The sequence below is a fragment of the Erythrolamprus reginae genome, chromosome 13 (assembly GCF_031021105.1).
Source record: "Erythrolamprus reginae isolate rEryReg1 chromosome 13, rEryReg1.hap1, whole genome shotgun sequence".
NCBI classification, from domain to species: domain Eukaryota; kingdom Metazoa; phylum Chordata; class Lepidosauria; order Squamata; family Dipsadidae; genus Erythrolamprus; species Erythrolamprus reginae.
In genome coordinates this window covers 7801883-7818857 of record NC_091962.1, presented here as the reverse complement: position 1 = coordinate 7818857, position 16975 = coordinate 7801883, and the positions used below count along the sequence as shown (strand labels likewise).

The window sequence follows — 16975 nt, the reverse complement described above, 5'->3', positions numbered from 1 at the left end:
ACGCTGGTTGGAGCCTCGAAAAGGGCGTCTGTTTGACTGATAGCCTCTGGTCCTGTCTTGAAAGGAGGTACGGTCATTCCTGTAGGCATTTTGGTTGAAATTGCCCTGGGAGAAGGACCTAAATTGCTGGTTTGACCGTGAGGTGTCCCAACGAAAGGACTGACGTCGGTTGTACGGAGTCTGACGACGATCTTGACCCCTCTTGGACTTTGGAAGTATCTTCCGTTTGTCCTTGTCCTCTATGAGGACTTTTTCTAATATGTCTCCAAAGAGTTGAGACCCCTGAAAAGGCGATGATGCCAGGCGCCATTTAGATTTGGTGTCAGCTTGCCAGCTGCGCAGCCATAGCAGTCGGCGTGATGCGAGGGTAGTGGACATCCCTCTCCCCGCGAACTTGGCCGCATGTAAGGTGGCATCGGCGGAAAATTCTGCCGCAGCCAACAACTTACTAAGGTCCTGGCGCATCCGTCCTTCCTCTGGCCCCAAGCGAGACATCATGTCCTCGATCCAGACGAGGGAGGCTCTATTAAAAAACGATGCCGCTGCTGCTGCGCGGAACCCCATCCGGCCATCATGTGGGTCTTCCTGAGGAGCACCTCAGCCTTCTTGTCCTCTGGCTTCAAGTTGTCACCCATCTCAGCAGGAACCAGAGCATTGGAAACCAGTGTCACAACCGGCTGGTCTATTGGAGGAAATTGCAGAAGAGCCTCTACTTCGTCGTCAAACGTGTAGAACTTCCTATCTACTACCGTTGGCCCCTGGGCTGCCGCCGGATATTGCCACGGTCTCTTAATACTTTGTACAAAAATTTCCGATGCCGGGACATGGTCTGTTTCAGGCTTAGGCTCCTACAGAGTAGAGGATCTAGATGGCACGGCCTGAGATGGTTGGGCCGGATCCTTCAACTCCATAGTCTGTTTTGCCTTATATAGGAGAGTCCTGAACGAGGACTGTTTGAACAGTCCCGCTACCTGCGGTTGTTCTGGAGGTGCCTCATCCTCTGACATATCATAGTCCTTATCACTATCCTCCATTAACACTGGCTCTTCAAGCACAGATCCTAAACCTGAAAGGGGCGGTGCAGACCAGAGATCCCGGGTTGTGGCTTGTCTTGGCTGTTGAGGCCCTTGTTGTGCTCCCACTGCTATGCCCTTGGTATAGACATTGGTAAGTAATTCCTGGAAGGCCGGTGGCATATCCTGCCACGTATCAGGGTGATCCCTGAGCCCCGCAGCTGTAGGAGTGAAGGTAGCTGCTGGGACCGCTGTGGCCTGAGGTGAAAAACCCCATACTGGTCTCTCCTGGCTCGCTGATCCCGGCCTACTTCTGGGAATCTGAAGCTGAGTCAGAGCTGGGTGATCAGGAGACCAGTCTCTAGCAACCCTCTCTCTTGGGGTTTGTGGGCCAGCAGCCACATCAAGGCCCAGCGGTGGTCCAGACTTGGGCAGTGGAACACTGTGGAGGGCTGCCTCCAACTTTTGTTCAAGGGCCTGAATTCGCCTCTCGGCCTCTTTGATGGCTGAGGAAGATGATTGGGATGATTTAACCTTTATCTTCCCTTTATCTTTGGGCTTGGCCACCGGGGTAGAAACTACAGACCCCAAAGCAGGGGCTGGATCTGCATTGCCACAGGCATCCATAGTACTCACAGTGAGGCAGAATTAGAGTATCAGAAGCAATTAACGGCACAGAGCTGTTTTTATTACTGCTGTTTCCTCCGACTGACAAACTCCCTCAAAATGGCTTCAATATGGAAGGCTCTCTCTCTCCCTGTTATCCCGGCGATTTGAATTGCCTGTTTGACCGCCGAACATATGGGCGGCGATAGGCGCGCTTTGAAGAACGCCGCGGTGCTTCTGACGGCGGCGGCGCTCCCGGCGACCCGGAACTGGTGCCAAACACCAGGTTATTCCCCTGGGATCAGGGTAGTGCCGAGGGAGACAAACTTGTCTTTGGGGGACGCCGCGTCCCCGAGCCTCCCAGTGGGGGGCTCCCAGCCGAGTTTGGCCACGGAGGCCAGTGACACCAGGCTGCTCCCCTTATGGGACGGTACCCTCCATGAGGGAAGAGGTCTCCTGGGGAAAACTCGGTGGGGGAGTTTGCCCACGGAGGGCAAAAACCCCTTCCATCTTCTGCAGCATCTGTAGAAACAGAAATAAGAAGAAGAGAAAAAGTTAAAGCAAGTAAAAAACAGATTTAAATAAACATTTCTTTATTACAACTAACTCATACGTCTCGCTACATAGACTGAGTTTTAAAACTGAGCTCACTGGGGGCAGGCAAGGGGCGGTGCCTAATATTATGTTAATTTTAAACTCAGTCTCGACCAATAGGATTGAGAATAACCCATATTGGACTCTCCTTCCAGATGCAATGGAGAATACCTTGCTAATTGGCCCCTTCTTTGGGCTGCCCGTCTCTGCCTCATATCTATGATAGCCTGGGCGTCTTCATCTAATGAATCCAGGCTACTCGCTGGGGAGAGCCCCCCCCGGGGGGTCTCAGGCTGCTCTCCCTCCTCCTCTTCCTCTTCTGCCTGGTCCTCCCCCTCCTGTTCATCGTCCTCCCCCTCTGAGCATGGATCCGGCAGAGTTCCAGCCGTTCCCTGAGGAGCCTCAGGCTGAATCACAACAGGTAGGTAGGTAGGTAGGTAGGTAGGTAGGTAGATAGATAGATAGATAGATAGATAGATGGTAGGTGGGTGGGTGGGTGGGTGGGTGGGTGGGTGGGTGGGTGGATGGATGGATGGATGGATGGATGGATAAGAATAGATAGAAAGATATAGATGGATAGAGAAAGAGAGATAGAGAGAGACAGAAATATGAAAATAACAAAAAAGGTTAAATACTTGGGTATATGGATTACCATGATAATTACACAAAAATTGTTAGGACAAATCAAAAAGGATTTGGAAATATGGAATAATTTACAGTTATCTTTAGTTGGAAGAATCTCCACAATTAAAATGAATATCCTCCCTAAAGTATTATTTCTGTTCCAAGTTATCCCAATCAACCATGGACCAATTTTTTTAAAAGAATTAAATGTTAATGGCGAGTAATCTGAGCATAGTCAAGTTACAAGCGGTGTGCCACAAGGGTTTGTTCTTGGTCCTATTCTTTTTAATATGTTTGTGAGTGACATAGGGGAATGTCTGGTAGGGAAGGTTTGCCTATTTGCCGATGACTCTAAAGTGTGCAATAGGGTTGATATTCCTGGAGGGGTCTGTAATATGGTAAATGATTTAGCTTTACTAGATAAATGGTCAAAGCAATGGAAACTGCAGTTTAATGTTTCCAAATGTAAAATAATGCACTTGGGGAAAAGGAATCCTCAATCTGAGTATTGCATTGGCAGTTCTGTGTTAGCAAAAACTTCAGAAGAGAAGGATTTAGGGGTAGTGATTTCTGACAGTCTCAAAATGGGTGAGCAGTGTGGTCGGGTGGTAGGAAAAGCAAGTAGGATGCTTGGCTGCATAGCTAGAGGTATAACAAGCAGGAAGAGGGAGATTGTGATCCCCTTATATAAAGCGCTGGTGAGACCACATTTGGAATACTGTGTTCAGTTCTGGAGACCTCACCTACAAAAAGATATTGACAAAATTGAACGGGTCCAAAGACGGGCTACAAAAATGGTGGAAGGTCTTAAGCATAAAACGTATCAGGAAAGACTTAATGAACTCAATCTGTGTAGTCTGGAAGACAGAAGGAAAAGGGGGGACATGATCGAAACATTTAAATATGTTAAAGGGTTAAATAGGGTTCAGGAGGGAAGTGTTTTTAATAGGAAAGTGAACACAAGAACAAGGGGACACAATCTGAAGTTAGTTGGGGGAAAGATCAAAGGCAACATGAGAAAATATTATTTTACTGAAAGAGTAGTAGATCCTTGGAACAAACTTCCAGCAGACGTGGTTGGTAAATCCACAGTAACCGAATTTAAACATGCCTGGGATAAACATATATCCATTGTAAGATAAAATACAGGAAATAGTATAAGGGCAGACTAGATGGACCATGAGGTCTTTTTCTGCCGTCAGACTTCTATGTTTCTAGAATTACGAAAAAATTTATATGGCAGGGTAAGAAACCAAGAATAAAACAAAGTTCATTAGAAGACCGCAAAGAGAGAGGAGGACTTGGCCTCCCTAATTGGAAGTTATATTACCTTAATGTGGATAAAAGAATGGGTAACTCTTGAGAATCGAAGACTACTTAATTTAGAGGGTCATGACTTAATGCTAGGCTGGCATGCTTTTGTATGGTATGAAAAGCTTAAAACTCATTCATACTTTAAAAGTAACATTATTAGGAAAGCACTAATAGAAGTTTGGAATGAGATAAGGAAAAATCATTTTTTAGTAATGCCAGAATGGATTTCACCGATAGAAGCTATTTCACACCCAAATCGGTTTAAAGATGGTAAAATATGGAAATATAGAAATCTATTGAATAATCAGCTAAAATTAAAAACTAAACAAGAACTGCAGGAGATAGGCGTCGACATTGACTGGTGGCAGTATGCCCAGATTAATTCTAGATACCAAAAAGATGTCAGAACTTTTATTTTTAAAAAAGAAAAAACATACTTGGGAAATTATTAATTCAAAATCAAGGGAAATTAATTGGATATAAATACTTAATAAACTGTAAAACGATAGGTTGGATACTGAAAGATAACATGATTAGCTGGTGTAAAAAGTTTGGAAAAGAAATAAATTTGGAAACATGGGAAAAGGTATGGGTATATAATTGGAAAATAACTACATCAATTTCTTTTATAGAAAATCAAATTAAGATGTTTTACAGATGGCACCTTCCACCATATAGGATTTCAAAGATGTTCCCAAATACAGACCTACTCTTCCTCCATCGCTTCTCTAGACGTCTCTTCTGGCGTTTCAATTCCCGGAGCTCTTCATTGAACCATGGGGCTCTACGGGGTCTAGCACCACGGAGAGGTCGCAAAGGCGCAATCCGGTCAAGAGCCTCCGCTGCAGCCTTGTTCCAGGCCTCCGCAAGAGACTCCGCAGAACTGTGGACGAGTGCCTCTGGAATAACCCCAAACGCCGTCTGAAAGTCCTCAGGTCCATCAGGCATCTGGGGCGGAACATCTTAATTGGTTCCGCCTCCCTGCGGGGAAGGATTGGAGCCAGGAAGTCAAGCCGTAGTAGAAAATGGTCTGACCATGACAAAGGCAGTGCTTCTAAGCCCCTTAGTCTCAGACCATTGCTCAATTGCTCGGAGAGGAATACCATGTCGGGTGCGTGCCCTCCCTCGTGAGTCGGACCCTGTACTACTTGAGTCAGGTCCATGGCTGTCATGGAGGCCATGAACTCCTGTGCCAACCCAGAGGTTTCGCCGAGTGACGGCAGGTTGAAGTCACCCTGAGAGCATCTGCACCAAAGACAAATTCCTTGTGTGTTCAATCACACTTGGCCAATAAAGAATTCTATTCTATTCTGTTCTATTCGAGTAGAATAGAATAGAATAGAATAGAATAGAATCACACCAAGTGTCCAATCACACTTGGCCAATAAAATTCTATTCTATTCTATTAGAATAGAGTAGAGTAGAGTAAAGTAGAATAGAATAGAATCACACCAAGTGTCCAATCACACTTGGTCAATAAAATTCTATTCTATTCTATTCTATTCTATTAGAATAGAGTACAGTAGAGTATAGAGTAGAATAGAATAGAATCGAATCACACCAAGTGTCCAATCACACTTGGCCAATAAAATTCTATTCTATTCTATTCGAATAGAGTAGAGTAAAGTAGAGTAGAATAGAATAGAATAGAATAGAATTTTATTGGCCAAGTGTGATTGGACACACAAGGAACTTGTCTTGGTGCATATGCTCTCAGCGTACATAAAAGAAAAAGATACATTGTCTATTTCATACATTAAAATATTAAATAAATATTAATATATTAAAATCGAAATTCCACATTAGATATTTAAATAAATATTTAATAAATATTTAATTTAATTTATTTAAATATTAAAATATCACGGCAAAAGGCAGAGTCTGCCTTTTTACTTCCCAAACTATTTAACTCTTCTTGGGAATGGGGTGAGGGGCTTACCCACACAACCAAGATAAATTGTCTAAACCCCATCAACAACAACAACCCCGAGTCCATAGAAGGGCAGCCTAGAAATCCAATTAAAACAAATAAAATTCCGAGGTTGGGAAAGTTGAGAGTTTGGCGACGATCCCTTCGCGAGGTTTTTTTTTGCGCTTGGAGCGTTTGCAGACGCTCCCTTCGGTTTGCCCGCCGTTCTACACGTGAGAATTCCCGGCCGGCTAGTTCCGGGGCAAAGACGAGCACGTGAGAACGGGGCCTTTGCGCCTCCCTCGCTCGATCGCAGGTTAAAGTGGGGACTCCAAGCTGGGAAGGCAGAGAGGGGAGCAACGAGCGGGAGGGGGGAGGCGTCAAAGTGAGGTTTTTTTTTTTTTTTTGCAAATTGCAAGTCTTGCAAATTAGGGTGCTGAGGGGGGCACAGCCCTTCCCGGGTGAGCGAGGGTCGTTTGGAGGAGGGGAGGTGACACGACATCAGCCCCCAAGTCAGACGGGGACACACATACATACAGATCGAACACCCCCCTCCCCGCACTGGAGTTATTTTTAGGCAGCTTGCAAAAACACGAGCAGTTATTTTGCTTTCTTCTCGCCTCGCCTGCAATTGCTGGGGCCGGCCGCAAGGGGGCGGACGGATGCCAAAATTTAATTCTTTCTTTTTCTTTCTTTCTATACGTATCTCTCACTTTCTTTTTCTTTCCCTTCCTTCCTCCCTTCTTCTTTCCCTCCTTCCTTCTTTTCTTTTCCTTTTCTTTCCCTTCCTTCCTTCCTTCTCTCCCTCCCTTCTTTCTTTTTTAATGTATTTATTCCGCTTACTTCTTCAAAGGAGGAGGATCAGCAGCAAGAACCTAGCTATATCCATCTGTTCAGGATGCTTTAATTTAAATTCTTGCACCGAGCAGAGGTTAGACTGGGTGGCCTCAAGGATTCCTTTATGGCTTTCTACTTTTTTATTATCTCCCTCCCCACTCCCCCTCTTTTATTCTGTTCCATCCTTATTCATTCTTCTCATCTGTGCTGTTTCTCTCTGTGAACCAATTCCCAGAATCCCCCAGCCAACATCCTTTAAGGTGGGAGGACTTCTGCCCCCAGAATCCCCCAGCCATCATGCTTTAAGATGGGAGGACTGCAACTCCCATAATCCCCCAGCCATCATGCTTTAAGATGGGAGGACTTCAACTCCCAGAATCCCCCAGCCATCATGCTTTAAGATGGGAGAACTTCAACTCCCAGAATCCCCCAGCCATCATGCTTTAAGATGGGAGGACTTCAACTCCCAGAATCCCCCAGCCATCATGCTTTAAGATGGGAGGACTTCAACTCCCAGAATCCCCCAGCCATCATGCTTTAAGATGGGAGGACTTCAACTCCCAGAATCCCCCAGCCATCATGCTTTAAGATGGGAGGACTTCAACTCCCAGAATCCCCCAGCCAACATCCTTTAAGATGGGAGGACTTCAACTCTCAGAATCCCCCAGCCAACATCCTTTAAGATGGGAGGACTTCAATTAATTAATGTATTGCGTGACCCCGAATATAAAGAGTGGATAGGGAAAGAATTAGAATCATTTTTTAAAATAAATAAAAACAACGACACAACCCCACAAAATCTCTGGGATACAACAAAGGCATATATACGGCGGTTAACAATTTCTTATACGGCAAAAAAATAAGTAAAGAGAAAAAGATGCAATATCAAAAACTAGTGGATGAATTAAAAAAATTAGAACTAGGAATGCAACAAAATGAAATATGATGATAAAGTTAAAAATCAGAGGGAATTATTCAAACATAAAATAAGGTTGATAGAACAAGGACAAATAGTTGAAAAAATAAAAAGAGCAAAAAAAAATTAATTGGATTTTTAGATGTGTTTGTTATATTGTTCTGATATGTTGTGAGCCGCCTCGAGTCCTCAGAGAGGGGCGGCATACAAATCCAATAAATAAATAAACTCCCAGAATTCCCCATCCAGCCTGCTTTAAGATGGGTTGACTTCAATTCCCAGAGCATGCTGGCTGTGGGTGCTGAAGTCCACCCATCTTAAATCAAGCTGGTTGGGGGATTCTGGGAGTGGAAGTCCACCCATATTAAAGCATGCTGACTGGGGGATTCTGGGAGTTGAAGTCCACCCATCTGAAAGTGGCCAAGGTTTAGAAATGCTCACATTCAATATGACTCTTCTTTCTAACGGCCATAAATCCATTCCTTCCTCTTTGGCCTGGCAGGACCCATGGCGTCAGCGCTGCCCCCCAATTTCTCTTGGGTCGTCTCAGGCCTGTTGGCTGGCCTGGCCATGCCTCGGCTCCCTGCTCACTACCAGTTTATGCATGACCACGGGATCCGGCACCTGGTGTCGCTAACTGAGCGGTCCCCGCCGTACCACGATACCTGCCCGGGCATCAACGTACACCGCCTGCGCATTGCTGACTTCTGCTCCCCCTCGGCCGAACAGATCCAGCGGTTTCTGCAGATTGTGGAAGACGCCAACACCAAAGGAGAGGTAAGGGGGTTCCAATTATCGCAGGGCCCGCCCAATCGTTACGGGCGTGTTGCCCCTGCGAGGGAGGCCAGTCCAAGAGATGGACGTGGTAAAGATTTCTAAGAATGTTATCGTGTTTCTCAACTTTTTAATTTTGAGAGGGGTGGAATATCGTGGCTGAAGACTTGTGGCTGAGTACTGTAACTGAGAATAGTAGATAGGGATTTGTGAGTATTTTGCTCACAGTCACTCATGCCCTCATCACCTCGAGGTTCAACTACTGTAACGCTCTCTACATGGGGCTACCTTTGAAAAGTGTTCGGAAACTTCAGATCGTGCAGAATGCAGCTGCGAGAGCAATCATGGGCTTTCCCAAATATGCCCATGTTACTCCAACACTCCGCAGTCTGCATTGGTTGCCGATCAATTTAAGTGTTGGTTATGACCTTTAAAGCCCTTCATGGCATCAGACCAGAATATCTCAGGGACCGCCTTCTGCTGCACGAATCCCAGCGACCAGTTAGGTCCCACAGAGTGGGTCTTCTCCGGGTACCGTCAACCAAACAATGTTGCTTGGCGGGACCCAGAGGAAGAGCCTTCTCTGTGGCGGCCCCAACTCTCTGGAACCAACTCCCCCCAGAGATTAGAACTGCCCCTACTCTCCTTGCCTTTCGTAAGCTCCTTAAAACCCACCTTTGTCGTCAGGCATGGGGGAACTGAGATATCTCCCCCGGGCCTATACAATTTATGTATGGTATGCTTGTGTGTATGTCTGTTTAATAATGGGGTTTTTTAATATTTTAAATTGTAAATTATTAGATTTGTTATAAACTGTTTTTATTGTGTTGTGAGCCGCCCCGAGTCTACGGAAAGGGGCGGCATACAAATCTGATAAATAATAATAATAAAATAATAATAATAATAATAATAATAGTATCTTCTGGAGAGAGATAGCTACAGTGTAAGTAATTAGTGTAAGTTTGCTATGAAAGAAGTAAATATTTTCCTAAGAAACTCTGCAGGGCTTGTTTTCAATTATCTTCAAGACTACAGTTCCTGATATCCTGGTCTGAGGCATACTGGCTAGTTGATTTGGCTATCTGGGTGGGCTAGCTTCTGCAAAATGCTACCCCATCAGAGTGGACTCCCAGAATCCCCCAGCCAATATGCTTTAAGATGGATGGACTTCAATACCCAGAATTCCCCAACCAGCATGCTTTCTGTTGGGTGGACTTCTACTTCCAGAAATCCCCACCTAGCATACTTGAAAATGGGAGGACTTCAATCTTGATAACAAACGAATGTTACAATTGGAAGGACATGATTTAGAGAAAGGTTGGCATGCTTATCTATGGGACATAGGAGACAAAACACCAAAATATTTTAATAGACATCTCAGGAAGCTCAAACTTCCCAAGGAGCTGCCGATAAAGTTCTACAGAGGAATCATTGAGTCTGTCATCTGCACCTCTATAGCTGTCTGGTTTGGTGCTGCAACCCAACAGGATCGACACAGACTTCAGAGGAGAATCAGAACTGCAGAAAAAACAATTGCTGCCAACCTGCCTTCCATTGAGGACCTGTATACTACACGAGTCAAAAAGAGGGCGGGGAAAATATTTACTGACCCCTCACATCCTGGACACAAATTGTTTCAACTCCTACCCTCAAAACGTCGCTACAGAGCACTGCACACCAAGACAACTAGACACAAGAACAGTTTTTTTCCGAATGCCATCACTCTACTAAACAAATAATTCCCTCAACACTGTCAGACTTTCTACTAAATCTGCACTTCTATTCTAATAGTTTTTCTCATCATTCCTATCACCCACTTCCTCCCACTTAGGACTGTATGACTGTAACTAGTTGCTTATATCCTAAGATTTTTATTAATATTGCTTCTTCATTGCTTATTTGACCCCTATGACAATCATTAAGTGTTGTACCACATGATTCTTGACAAATGTATATTTTATTTTATGTACGCTGAGAGCATATGCACCAAGACAAATTCCTTGTGTGTCCAATCACACTTGGCCAATAAAAATTCTATTCTATTCTATTCTATTAGACAATCCTTACTTAAAACATGGAAAGAGATAAGACATAAACATTATATAAAAACACCAAATTGGATATCCACAATGGAAGCTCTTATCTACCCAAATACAATAGAAATGACAAAAAAGATCAAATATAAAGAAATATTAGATACAAACTGTAAACTTAAAAGCAGGGAAGAATTAATAATACAAAACATAAATATAGATTGGTGGACATATCTACAAATTAAAGCTAGATATAAAAAGGATATGGAACTAACAGGAATAGAAAGAACTACCCAACCACTAGATAAACTACTGACAGGCCCGGAAGAAAAAGTAATATCAAAAATATATAAATATTTGATGGAATATGAAAGACCAGAGGATATAGTCAAAGGAACAATGATTGCATGGGCGAAAAATGTCGGACATAATATATATATAGAGGAATGGGAACAGATTTGGAAGAGAAATATTAAACTAACAAAATTCACAATATACAAAGAAAACCAATACAAAATGTTGGCATCTCCCACCCAAAAGATTAGCCAAAATGCACAAAAATTACAACCCATTGTGTTGGAAATGTAATAAGACTCAAGGCACCTTCTTTCATTTATGGTGGTTATGTCCAGAGACAAGACAATATTGGAAAAAAATAAATAATTGCTTGTGTCAAATAACAAATACAAAAATGGAATATACACAAGAGTTTTTTCTACTGGGTATTATGAGAGGGAGTTATCCTAAAAATGTAAAATATTTAAGCTTGCATATAACAACAGTGGCAAGGATTGTATTTGCACAGAACTGGAAAAACCCGCAAATACCTGAAGACAACGAGATCAATAAGAAAACATACGACTGCGCAGAGATGGACCGATTGACAATGGAACTCAATAATCGAAAAGAATCGGACTACGGTATTCCCTCGATTTTCGCGGGGGATGCGTTCCGAGACCGCCATCGAAAGTTGAATTTCCGCGAAGTAGAGATGCGGAAGTAAATACACTATTTTTGGCTATGAACAGTATCCCAAGCCTTCCCTTAACACTTTAAAACCCTAAATTACAATTTCCCATTCCCTTAGCAACCATTTAGATTATTACTCACAATGTTTATTTATTAAAGTTTATTTTAAAAAATGTTTTTTAAAGGCAGACGAAAGTTTGGCAATGACATATGACGTCATCGGACGGGAAAAACCGTGGTATAGGAAAAAACCGCGAAGTATTTTTTAATTAATATTTTTGAAAAACCGTGGTACAGTAGTCCCTCGCTATACCGCGCTTCACCTACTGCAGCTTCACTTCATCGTGGGTTTCTGAGGAAGTCGATCGGCAGATTTTTCAAAAAAATAATAATCTAAAATTGTAAATACTGTACTGTATTTAAATACTGTATCTAAAATAAATACTGTGTGGGAAGGGTTTATAAACACTTAAAACAATGAAAACTTACCAAACAATTACAATATAAATGTACTATCAGTCGATAAATTCCCCATCGCGGATTTCACCTATCGCGGCCAGGTCTGGAACGTAACACCAGCGATAGGTGAGGGACTACTGTATAGACGTTTCGCGAAGTTCGAACCCGCGAAAATCGAGGGAACACTGTACTATGAAATCTGGACAAAATGGTACCAATGGACAAAAAAAAAAGAAACTCAAACTAAACATTGAAACAAAGCATCAACAAATCTAAAAGCAATCAAAAGATAATGTTGATAGGAATATATATATGATGTAGATTCATCTGTAAATACGATCATGAATTGTGTTTTTTTTTAAAAAACGGGAAAATTTAATAAATACATTAATTAAAATAAAATAAAATGGGAGGACTTCAATACCAAGAATTCCCCATCCAGCATGCTTTAGGGTGAGTGGACTCCAACTCCCAGAATCCCCCATCCAGAGTGCTTTAAGATGGAATGGACTACACCTCCCAGACTAAGAGCCACGCTGACTGGGGAATTCTAGGAGTTGAAGCACATCACCTTTTAAGGTTTTTTTTAAAGAAACCATTATTTTGGACAGGATAATCCCTGACTTACAACGATTCATTTAGTGACCGGTTTTATATTCATCTATATTTTTAATTTCTTCCTTTCTCCTTCTCACCATTTTTGCTTTCTTTTTCTCTTTCTATTTGCTTGTTTTTCCCCCCCCCCCTTCTGCCAGGCTGTGGCCGTTCACTGTTTGCTGGGCTACGGGCGGACGGGGACCATGTTAGCGTGTTACCTTGCCAAGACCCACAAAATCACCGGAGTGGACGCCATCGAAAAAATCCGCCAGCTACGGCCGGGCTCCATCGAGACATACGACCAGGAGAAAGCGGTGGTCCAGTTCTACCAGCGTACAAAGTAGCCGCAGGAAAGGACGAGAATTTGACCACAACGATTGTGTCTCTTTTGGGTCCTTTCTTGGGGCAGGAAAAAAAACCACAAGCTGGACTGGAAGATACACACCCATACACAAACACACACAAAGTCCTTTTATCGTATCTCGTTGGTTCTCTCCGAGTTTGTTGAAGTTTAACTTTTAGGAGAACGAAGCATTCACTTTTCTGGCTGTTTTGCAAATTACAAAATTTGTCTTGCGGTTGTAAAAAAAAAAAGACCCGCTTTCGTGAACCTCCCTAGTTGTGTCTTTGGAGGGAGGGAAAGGAAAAAGTTGGAGATTTTTTTTAAAAAAAAAAACCTTTACTAAGTTTCTGCATATAAAAATAGAAAGGAAAAAAATTAAACAGAACACACAAAGAAAAAAAGAAAAGGAAAAAACAAGAAAAACAGACAAATGAACATATAAACTTAAACAACATATAAAAACCTATTCAGCTTTAGTAGTGTTTTTATATGCACATATAGTTATTATGTTGTTGGGAGAGAAATTTATTGAAGACCGTTCTCACGAGACAATCCTGAACTTTAAGGTTTACACCAGAGGTCCGCAAACTGGACAACCTTTAAGACTTGTGGACTTCAACTCCCAGAATTCTCCAGCCAGACTTGCAAGTCGCAGTTGCAGTTGGCAAGGGACCACTAGGAGGCAGTATAAGGTTTTGCCTTATATAATCCCACACTGCCTCCCGGTGGTTATTCTAAGTAAGGACATGCACAACAAAGAGCCAGAAACTGGAATTCTGGGAGTTGAAGTCCACAAGTCTTAAAGTTGCCTCGTTTGAAGACCCCTAGTTTAGGCCCTCCCAATTTCAGGGGGGGGGGTGTTGGAATTTTCTGGTTAAGGATAGCCTTCACGATAAAGAAGCCATCCTAATAAAATAAAATTTAAAAAAAACAGATCGTGTCTCTGCCTGCCAGGTTATTTGTATACAGTATTTATTTGACCGTAATGAGGCTCTTAAGTCGTTAAATGGGTTATTATTATTATTATTATTATTATTATTATTATTATTATTATTATTATTCATTAGATTTATATGCCGCCCCTCTCCGGAGACTCGGAGCAGCTCACAACAATAAAACGGTACAAATCCAATACAGTGATCCCTCGATTTTCGCGATCTCGTTCTTCGCGAAACGCTATATCGCGATTTTCCCCACCCGATGACGTCACTCTCTTCCTTCCTTTCTCATCTTTCTTTCTCTCTCTCTTTCTCTATCTTGCTTCTTCCTCTCTCACACTCTTCCTCCCTCTCTCATCTCTTTCTTTCCTTCTCTCTCTTTCTCTATCTCTCCCCCTCTTGCTGGCGGGCGGGGGGCGGGCGAGCGGGGGCATCAGCGAGGAAGACCCAGGGAAGGTTCCTTCGGCCGCCCAGCAGCTGATCTGCTGGGCGGCCGCAGCAGCAGCGAGCAGACGAAGATCGGGGTTTCCCCGCCGCCCACGCAAAGGGGAAACCCCGATCTTCGTCTGCTCGCTGCTGCTGCGCTGCCGAGCAGATCAGCTGCTGGGCGGCCGAAGGAACCTTCCCTGGGTCTTCCCCGCCACCCACGCAAACTCCACCATCTGCGCATGCGCGGCCATGAAAAAAGGGCACGCATGCGCATTTGGTGTTTTTACTTCCACAACCCTACATCGCGAAAAATCGATTATCGCGAGGGGTCTTGGAACGGAACCCTCGCGATAATCGAGGGATCACTGTAGTTAAAAAAAAAACAATTTAAAACCCTTAATATAAAAAACAATCATACATCTCATACAGACCATATGTAAAGCGAAGACAACCCAGGGGAATCAGTGCCCTCATGCCTGACGGCAGAGGTGGGTTTTAAGGAGTTTGCGGAAGGCAAGGAGGGTGGAGGCAGTCCTAATCTCCGGGGGGAGTTGGTTCTAGAGGGCCGGGGCCGCCACAGAGAAGGCTCTTCCCCTGGGTCCCGACACGACATTGTTTCGTCGACGGGACTTGGAGAAGGCCAACTCTGTGGGAACTAACCGGTCGCTGGGATGCGTGCAAATTAACCGCAAATTTTGTGATGTCTTTAGCAGCAGTTGTTAAAATAAACGTGAGTATTAAATGAATAAGGGACCTTCAGGGAATTTGTTTTATCCAATTTATGTACAACGTCCGTGAAAATTTATGATTTAGGTCCGTTTTTTATGACCCATGCTGGGCAATTTGACTCGTATTTATTATGGTCGCGGAGTCGCACGATCCTCTTTTGTGACCTTCGGACAAGCCGCGGGGAAGCCAGATTCACATAACAACGGGGTTACTAACTTAAACAACTTCGGGGGTGGTTCACTTAGCAACCGTGGCAGGGAAGGTCACTAAGCGAAACAGGGCAAAACTTGCTTAACAAAAGTCTCGCTTAGCAACGGAAATGGCTAATAATGGCCATAAATCAAGGGATAATGGATGGAAAGTGACCAAGGAGAGATTCAACCTGGAACTAAAGAGAAATTTTTTGACAGAACAATCCACCGATGGAACAGAAGTTGCCTTCAAAAGCATAGAAACATAGAAGATTGACAGCAGAAAAAAACCTCATGGTCCATCAAGTCTGCCCTTCTACTGTTTCCTGTATTTTATCTTAGGATGGATTTACCAACCATATCTGGAAGTTTCTTCCAAGCATCTACTACTCTCAGTCAAATAATATTTTATCACGTTGCCTCTGATCTTTTCCCCCAACTAACCTCAGATTGTGCCCCCTTGTTCTTGTGTTCACTTTCCTATTAAAAACACTTCCCTCCTGAACCTTAACATATTTATATGTTTCGATCATGTCCCCCCTTTCCCTTCTGCCCTCCAGACTGTACAGACTGAGTTCATGAAGTCTTTCCTGATACGTTTTATGCTGAAGACCTTCCACCATTTTTGTAGCCCGTCTTTAGACCCGTTCAAATTGATATCTATATCTTTTTGTAGGTGAGGTCTCCAGAACTGGACACAGTATTATTCCAAATGGGGTCTCACCAGCGCTCTATACAGCGGGATCACAATCTCCCTCTTCCTGCTTGTTACAGCTCTAGCTATGCAGCCAAGCCTTCTACTTGCTTTCCCTACCGCCTGACTGCACTGTTCATCCATTATGAGAGTGTCAGAAATCACTACCTCTAAATCCTTCTGAAGTTTTCGCTAACACAGAACTGCCAATGCAATACGCAAGATTGAGGATTCCTTTTGCCCAAGTGCATTAAACTTAGTTATTTATTTACTTATTTACTGATTGATTGATTTGATTGATATGCCACCCTTCTCCAAAAACTCAGGACAGCTCACAGCATAAGTATAAAAACAAACTGTACAAGACAAATCTAATACTATGAAAAAGTACAACTAAAAACCCTATATAATACACAGTCAGACAATCCAATCACACCATTCATCACAATTTATTCGTGAGGGGGGCAAGATCTAATTGCCCCAGTCCTGGCGACATAGGTGAGTCTTAAGACTGTTGTGGAAGGCAAGGAGGGGAGCTGATTCCAGAGGGCCGGGGCCCGCACAGAGAAGGCTCTTCCCCTAGGCCCCGCCAAGCAACACTGTCTGGTTAACGGGACCTGGAGAAGGCCAGCTTTGTGGGACCTAACGGGCCGCAGGGTACTCTAGAATGGAGTACTATAGAGCAGTGTTTCCCAACCTTGGCCACTTGAAGATATCTGGACTTCAACTCCCAGAATTCCCCAGCCAGCATTCGTTCATCTGTTTGGAACCCATATCGCATCTCAGACATCAACACCCTTGAAAATGTCCCAGAAGAGCCCTTCACTCCTCCACTCGAAACAGAAGACCCTACGAGATTAGACTTTCAATCCTGGGCCTAGAAACTTTAGAACTAAGACGCCTTAAACAAGATCTAAGTATTGCCCACAAGATCATATGCTGCAACGTCCTGCCTGTCGGCGACTACTTCAGCTTCAACCACAACAACACAAGAGCACACAACAGA

The 16975-nt window shown here is 43.6% G+C and overlaps 3 protein-coding genes across 7 annotated transcripts in view; 1 reads left to right on the top strand and 2 right to left on the bottom strand.

Annotated features, from left to right (window-relative positions):
• Positions 1-16975, bottom strand: part of LOC139175320 (C-reactive protein-like) — a 71528-nt gene that overhangs the window by 34543 nt on the left and 20010 nt on the right. The gene's annotated exons all lie outside the window — the stretch shown is intronic.
• LOC139175319 (serum amyloid P-component-like) overlaps positions 1-16975 on the bottom strand; it is a 71089-nt gene that overhangs the window by 49308 nt on the left and 4806 nt on the right. The window contains exon 1 of one of the 4 annotated variants that reach the window (XM_070766364.1): positions 12864-12990. The exons of the other annotated variants lie outside the window; for them this stretch is intronic. The gene's annotated coding sequence lies outside the window, so the exon portion shown is untranslated. Of the gene's footprint in view, positions 1-12863; positions 12991-16975 lie in introns of those variants that run through there. 4 annotated transcript variants of the gene reach the window in all.
• On the top strand, positions 6286-13923 carry DUSP23 (dual specificity phosphatase 23). 2 transcript variants are annotated; one of them, XM_070766375.1, is made up of 4 exons: positions 6286-6376; positions 6914-6940; positions 8283-8590; positions 12804-13923. In XM_070766375.1, the coding sequence occupies exons 3-4, from the start codon at positions 8321-8323 to the stop codon at positions 12987-12989; spliced, it is 456 nt and encodes a 151-aa protein (XP_070622476.1). In that variant the 5' UTR covers positions 6286-6376; positions 6914-6940; positions 8283-8320; the 3' UTR covers positions 12990-13923. The 2 variants fall into 2 exon arrangements, with proteins under 2 accessions (XP_070622476.1, XP_070622475.1); XM_070766374.1 differs by lacking the exon at positions 6914-6940 and having other exon boundaries at positions 8316-8590.